Source organism: Echinops telfairi, unplaced genomic scaffold (genome assembly GCF_000313985.2).
Source record: "Echinops telfairi isolate 266 unplaced genomic scaffold, ASM31398v2 ScPeMD7_8;HRSCAF=38, whole genome shotgun sequence".
NCBI lineage: Eukaryota > Metazoa > Chordata > Mammalia > Afrosoricida > Tenrecidae > Echinops > Echinops telfairi.
Window position 1 is genome coordinate 10,640,445 of NW_022103905.1, and position 7,943 is coordinate 10,648,387.

Here is a 7,943-nt window from a genome sequence, read left to right on the forward strand (position 1 = left end):
GGTATGGGTTAATGTTGGATTTGTGGGCTTGGGCAGCATTGGGTTGGGATGTTTTCGTGATGCACATTTTCTTTGCATAAAACTCTCTCTTATACGTGAGTTGCCATGGATTTGTTTCTCCAAAGTACCTAGACTAATACAATGACCGACCTAAAGTGGTATTTTATTATTATACTTATTGTATTTCTTTGACAGTTCGTGAGTTTGACTACACTTCATGTTCACTAATTATAGGGAGTCTTTTGTGAGTTGTGAGTAGAAGGAAGTTCAGTTTGTATCTGGATCTAAGGAAAACACGAAGAATCCACTGAACTAATGGAGCATCTTTAGGCTGCCAGGATTATTAACCTACAAATGAATCAGACCTAACTTTTTTTAGCTCTACTCTGTAATGCTCATCAGTAAGATGAAGTTTAGGTCTTGGGCCTAACACCTGTCTTGACTTAGCAGAACAGAGATAGTATCTTGCCTGAATATAAAATTAGCACAGAATTTCACACATAGAGAAACTTATTTCTATACACCTCACAAATAAACGTGTAACTCTATCCCTAGATTTGACAGATATGAAGTTGGACAGCAGAATCATCAATCAAAGGCCACCAGGACTAATGACACCATTCTAGTGAAAATAGTCAACCACGAATCTTCTCTTTTAGAAGCTTAGGTTTCCATGGGCTGCGGCGGCTCCGGACTGTCACCTAGCCTAGAGTTTCGGACTTCGCGTCCGCCCTCCAGAAATTGGCTTGTTCCCCGCGAGAGTTAGAACCATGTTCAATGGACTGAAGAAGCCTCACAAAGAGACAAAACAGCAGACAAACCGCTTTCCACCATGATTGTCATTACCACGCTCTGAAGCTTCACTTAACAGAAAGATTGCTTGCTTTAAAGAAATGTTTCCCATCGAAATAAGTAGAGCAAGAAAGCAATAAACTTTCGGTTTCTTCAGCTGGTCTGTCGGAAGCGGTCTATTTCTGACTTGGGCATTTTCTCAGAACATGGTATAAAAATAGAGGAGGTGTGCTCGAACCACCCATGACTGGAACGAGGTGTAGATTTGAAAAGAAGATGTGAACGTTGATTTGGGGGTAATTTAGTTTAAAATCTTATACTTAGAGCAATATGCCATGACATAAAACATTAAAGCAGGTTTCGAAATGATTTTCCACGCGTGTCTATGGGAGAAAATTATACTGGTGAAAACTGGCATTAAACAGAGGCAGCGGTTTTGCTAAAATTCAGGGCACTGGTATTAAAAATATTCAAACGAGAAGGGATTACTTTAAAAAAGTAATCTGAGTCTGAAATTCCTGACAGGCTCTATTCTTGGTACATGGGCTACATCAAGGTGTAAAAGCTAATGACAAAGGTCATCAAAATTATAATAAAATTAACCATAAAATAAATATATATTCACCAAAAATATAGGCGATGTGCATGCATGTACACAGCTAACGAAGCACCTAGAAGTCACCCATGAAGAAGAAACGATTCAGAACCAACACTGCGCGTATGGGCAACTGGGGTCCACTCCGCATCGGGAATGTTACCTGGGTGCTGCAAGTCACACCTGACCTTTAGGAACAGGTATCTAAATATTTACCTCTGTTCTCATTGGAGCATCTTCAGTTTCTGCATATTCAGAGCTAAAGGTGTATTCAGACTCATTGCTGCTGTGGGTGGAGTCTGTTCTTCTGTGTCCAGGCTTAGAGACATTCTGCAAGGCAATTACAGCAGGCAAGCATATTAGCTGGTGAAATTTACACGACAACAGGTAGACCTTGACTACCACTCACTGACTGGCTACACCGATGCCCAACTTGTCTCCACCAACCTGTTAAAGGAGGGCCACCGGCTGGGCCCCTCAAAAGAAGAGAAGGAAAGCCCAGAATGGTGTGTTCAGCAGTCACAAAACCTAACTCCTGATGAAAGTACCTGTGATCCTGAGCAGAGCCCCCTTTGGCTTTTGTAAGTTGTGAGTGGCCAGTCACCCTGGCTGAAGCACAGGGTCTGATACCTCAGTCTCCAAGGGCTGGCAGTAGTATTGTGATCAAATGAAAGTTCAAAGTTCAAAGAGCACAGGCGATGGCATGCAGTCATTTCCCTGCTCTGCTGTTGCCGTCAGCGGGTAGCTGCCCCCAGGTCAGCTCTGAGTCATGACTCAGGTATGCAACCGAATGAAACGCTGTTGGCTCTTGTGCCCTCTACACAATCTTTCACGTCTATTGTCGAGGCTCGGGGCCACTCCATCTCTCTAAGGCCCTTCCTTGTCTTTGCTGACCCTGACTTGGCCAATCGTGCTGGCCTCTTCTAGCGGTGGCTCTTTCCTGTACTGCGATGGAGCACGAATGGTTTTCCAGGGGGAGACGGGAGTGTGGGCTTCACATGGGTGACTATAGTTTCTGTCACTTTTATACAAGCATGAAGCTAAATCGCAGAGTGAGCTGTGGGAGGGATGGGCAGTGCAGAGATGAGAAAGCTGCTCTGAGAACCCATGGCAATCCCTGGGTTGTTAACGCCTGAGAGTCCAGAGGCCACTTTGTGGACACCCAGTATTGTCAGTATTCAAGAAGCTCCTGGGAAATAGAATATTACAGCAACTGCTAAAAAAGAGGTTAGAGAGTGACTTGGAGAAAGAAGGAATAAGAAAAGCTAGGTTGCGACCTTCATTCCTAAGACACCCCCCAGGATAAGAGGTCTGGCTCCCACAGCATTATAGATCATGAGAGTTTCACACAGGCCTCTGAGAACTTTCTGACCCGTCCAATTCCTTTACTCCCTCTTCCACTGCAGGGAAAGAGTCAGAAGCCACACAGAGTGGCTTTGTCTCTTTCCCGCCAGTATCCAGACTTACATAGAGCAGACGCAACCGTGTGGCAATAAGGAACCCAGCACGCAGGGTCAGTACATCACCAGTGCTGGCCCAACCCACACGTCAACGCCTAGGGAAGACCCCAGAGCAGCGAGACCGCTGAAAATACACAGAAGCGGGCAGTCCAGGTAACGAGTTTAGCGTAGTGCTAGTACAGGACCGGCATGCTGATCAGGTTAACTGCTGCTGCCATCGTGCCCCCTCTGGTGACTCAAATGGTTATCATGCTCATCTCCTGAATGACACACTGGAGGTTCAAGTTCACCCTAAGGTGCCTCAAAAGAAAGACCTGTGAGTCTACTTCAAGCATCAGCTATTGAAACCCCTATCAGCAGCAACCACGCCCACATGGAAGAAGCACACCAGCCTGTGCGATCACGAGGTGCCGAAGGGATCAGGTATCAGGCATCATCAGAACAAAAAATCTTACCATAGTGAATGATGGGGTAAGTGCGGAGTGGAGACCTAAAGCCCATTTGTAAGCCACTGGACATCCCCTTACAGAATGGTTGCGGGTAGGAGATAAGCCAGTCAGGGTGCGATGTAGCAACGATGAAACATACAACTTTCCTCTAGTTCCTAAATGCTTCCTCCCCTCCCCCACTATCATGATCCCAATTCTACCTTACAAATCTGGCTAGACCAGAGGATGTACACTGGTACAGATAGGAATGGGAAACACAGGGGATCCAGGGAGGATGATCCCTTCAGGACCAGTAGTGTGAGTGGTGATACTGGGTGGGTGGAGGGAGGGTGGGTTGGAAAGGGGGAACCGATTACAAGGATCTACACGTAACCTCCTCCCTGGGGGACGGACAACAGAAAAGTGGGTGAAGGGAGACATCGGACAGGGCAAGGTATGACAAAATAATAATTTATAAATTATCAAGAGTTCTTGAGGGAGGGGGGAGCGGGGAGGGAGGGGAAAAATGAGGAGCTGATGCCAGGAGCTTGGGTGGAGAGCAAATGTTTTGAGAACGATGAAGGCAATGAATGTACAAATGTGCTTTACACAATTGATGTGTGTATGGATTGTGATAAGATGTGTATGAGCCCCTAATAAAACGATTAAAAAAAAAAAAGAAGCCCCTATGCGGCCCAGTGGTACTCTGACACGCGTGGGTCACTGGGAGTTGGAGCGGATCAGCAACTACTGGCTGGTTTGGGGTGGGCTGCAGCTCTAACACGTAGGTCCCTGCAGTCATTTTGTAACACATCCCTGTTTCAGGACTCTGTTTCCCTGTCTGCGTGCGACTCCATGACAAGGACACACCATTGACGTGATGAGTGATCTGCACCTCACTCATCCTCTTCCTCGACTTCGATTTCTCCCGTAACTCTTTCTCCTCTGGAACCTGTTGTATCCGTGTTGCCAAGGCTTACGAAGCCACTGCTGGCATGCTGGATTCCACCCTTACTCTAGAAGTCATGTCCCTTCAAACACGTCGCAAACGTGGATTGCCCTGACGCATTATCCTTTCACGGTTGCGGTGACACTCCTTAGCACGGATCAGTCTTCTCCTTAGCCTCTGCCCTTGCGTTCCCTGTGCAGACGAATGGTCACAGGGTGAACTTCCGTAACGCAGTCTGGTACCAGGAACCACTACGCTGGCTGCCAGGGGCACTCTTTGCTCACTACTCTTTTTCACACACACATCGCATGAATTACAGGAAGCCTTAGAAGCAGCCCGTCCATTCCTAAAATGTCCTGCTATCCATTTGCCAAGTTAGTTTACTCTAAAATGCTTCGATAGCTCCAGGTTGCGGAGCGAGAGTTCAGTTTGCAGAACAACGTCAGTGTCATATGAGCCAGCCAGCCAAATTTTAGCTGTGACGTTCTAGCCAAAGAATAAAATAAGATAGTGCTCTCTTGTGACATACACGTTCGTTACAAAAAGAAAAACAATTCTTTAAAAGAGATAACGTTATCAGTGTGTTAATTTGGTTATATATCACATAGCCAAATTTTAAAATCCTTTGTCCAAAGACTATAATTCTGGTTCTATCTGAAGCTAGACAATGAGATCTAATAAAAAAAAAAGTGAGTCAACACAGTTGTTTCTAACCCCAATGTAAAGCAATTTGTTCTTATGACCCGGCCCTGCTTGATGCTCACCCTCCTGAAGAGACCACTAAAGATATATAGGTGCCATAGCAAAGTGTGGTTAAGAAATTAGATGGTGCCCAGCTATCAGAAAGAATAGTGTCTGGGGTTTTAAAGACCTCTTCAAACAAGCAACTATCTAAGTGAGGTGTCAACAAAGTCCACATGGAAGAAGCACACCAGCCTGTGTGATCCAAGGATTGTAAATAATAAATCCAAACTCAGAGGCGGGGACGCCAAGCGCTTAAACTGTGAACACCTGGTTTGCAGAAGGCTATGGATGACAGTGAAAGCCCCAAATCCATTTGCAGGGTCCATACATGGATTAAGTTTCTGATGAAGCCCCTCCGTGAACAGCATTGCTATCATGCAGAGTGCATTGGAAAATGGATTATGGCAGATACAGGTAGGCTAAAATTTAATACCTTATCATTTGATCTTTTGACTCATTAAAATTTTTTAAAAAGTTTTTAATATTTTCTGCTTCTTTTCGAACAAGGTTTTTACTTTGTTGTACTTTACTATTGTTGTTAGTGGGGAAGGGGGGTGGGCTGTATATTTTTCTATATATGAAATTTACCGGGATAGGTAAATCTATAGAAACAGTAACTGGGGTAATAGTTTTGTGGGGGTATGGCAGGAGAGGTTGGTTGTAGGGAAATGGGGTGCTAATAACAAGGAGTTTAAGAAACAAGAAAATGCTCTAAAATTGATTGTGGTGATGATCTTACAGCTCTTTATTATGACTGCACTATTGGATTGTATGATCTGTGAATTATATGCCAATAAAACTGTTAAAAAAAAAACAACCAAAAAAAAAAGAACTGCCAACAACAACCAAAAAAGTAAGTGTAAAGCAAAATAATTCCCAATCTCCCTTCTATTTTCCTTTTCCTCTGACCATTTGCATAACAATGGTGAGTCAAGTGGATGAAGAAACAAGAAGTCAAGCAGCTGCAGTGCTCCCTGCATATCTTCCTGCAACAGAAGGGAAAGGGGGAGGAGACTTGACTAGCAGGAAGGGTGCTGGCCCTAAGGAACTGGAGAAAGGCGGTTACTGGTGGGTCTTTATCAAAGAGACTGCTGTCTCTCTTACTGCAAGGGCTTTGGCCTCAGAAAGGTCTCTGGAATGTGCTCATCTAGTGATGGATAGAAGGCTGCTCCAGAAAACTCCATTATCTTTCCCGTCTATTTTCCCACCCACTTTTTGGCATCTTCTCCAATACAAGGTACACAATGATCTCTCCTACTTTTCCAAGATTCACACAGCACTTCTTACTGAAGTCTCCAAGGAATTCTGTAGAGAAAAGCTCCGCCTTCACTCTGTCTCAGCTGGTCGATTCCGCATTTATTTGGAGTGCAGAATCGCTTTTCCCAACCTCATTTGTTAACACCCTAAGGAACCTCAGAAAAAACCCTGTGAGTCACAAAGCTTGGCACCAGCTCTACAGGAAGCATGGATGAACTGTGAATGTGGGTGAGGCTGTCTCACAGCAGGAGGAAAAAAATACACCCAAGAACTCTGCAGAGGGAGGATGAATGCTGAAAGGCAGAGGGAAAGGATTTGGTAGAGAAAGCTGGGAATGGGAGCAAGGCGAAAGAGACGCCTCAAGGAGGTCACATGCAATAAGCCAATCAAGAGAGGCAAGACTAACGAAGTCAAGACTTCAATTTGTCAATTACAGTCGGATCCTAACCACCCATGCCTATGGCTCATTGCTCTGTCACATATGAGCTAGAGGCAGAGTAGTAAAGATATTTGAAATAATGTGCAACTCTACAATCTACATTAGCCTCTCTTCATCCGCAAGGGGCTAGATTTATGTCCTTTGTTGCATATCTCTTTTCCTTTTAACTTTGAAAATGTCACTTATATTTTAAATAACCTGGTAAGGAGATTCAGAGAGTAGGGAAGGCTCTCCTCCACACATACCAAATCAGCTTGCTCTTTGCAAGAGAGATTTCAGAACATTTCTGGCCATTTGCACCAGAAGGTTACCTTAAAGATGGATACTTGCAGAGAACAAGCGAGCTAGAGAACTCTTGGTTCTCTGATAGCAGGACAAGTAGAAAAGGGAGGGCCAGCAGAACAGTTAAAGTACAAAAAAGGTACATTTGCCAATGCAGAAGTGTCCTTGAGATAGAAATTCTTAAGTAACTTTTATTACAAGTAGAGGCTTCTTGTCTCTGAAGATATTTTTGAAATTACAAGGAAACCAGGAAGAAGAAAAACTCAACTATATAAATATTTCTTCCACAGGTAAAATTTGGATCATGACATTCAATCCATAAAACAATATCCAGTTGTATTCAATTTAAACGATGTCATAAGCTAGTCTTAAACGTGTTTGACTATGTATTTTAAGATGAACGTATTTGACTTCTAGTACTTGCTTTAAAATAACCCATGGGATGCAGGTAGGGCTGTGTTGACCATATTGGAAGTGAGTGATTGGTATGGGTAAATAGGAGTGAGTCAGTGGCAGCGTTCTCCCCTTCCATACAGGAGACCTGGTTCAACGCCCAGCCAATGCCTCAGTGCAGCCACCACCCATCTGTCAGTGGAAGCTTGCACACTGCTATAAGGCTGAACAGGTTTAAGTAGAGCTTCTAGCCTGAGAGCGAGGTGGAAGAAAGAGCTGCCAATCTATTTGTGAAGATCAACCAGAGCAAACCCTATGGACCCTAACAGTCCCATTCTATTGCCCCGGGTGTCAAGGTTTGAAGACAATTAACAACCATCCACAGGGCATGGGGGCTCATTCTACTATTTTAACAACCTTTTTATACCTTTGGAATGTTTTTTTTTTTAATCAATTTATTGGGGCTCTGAGTTAGTTAATTGTGCCAGCCTGGCCGATAATCACATGTGGGGCTGGATGAAAGGCGGAGGGATAAATGGGTGGTGAAGCCTCGCCTTTCTAGTTCTCGGGTCTCTTGTTTTGTGATGGTTGCACCGGGTGCAGC

General features: G+C 44.4%; 1 protein-coding gene across 1 annotated transcript in view; it reads right to left on the reverse strand.

The window, feature by feature from the left end:
- The window catches only part of MYO5A (myosin VA), a 124,817-nt gene that overhangs the window by 46,586 nt on the left and 70,288 nt on the right, over positions 1–7,943 (reverse strand). Inside the window, exon 25 of the mRNA XM_013006341.2 lies at positions 1,604–1,717. Within this exon, the coding sequence (XP_012861795.2) occupies positions 1,604–1,717 (114 nt within the window). The remainder of the gene's footprint in view (positions 1–1,603; positions 1,718–7,943) is intronic.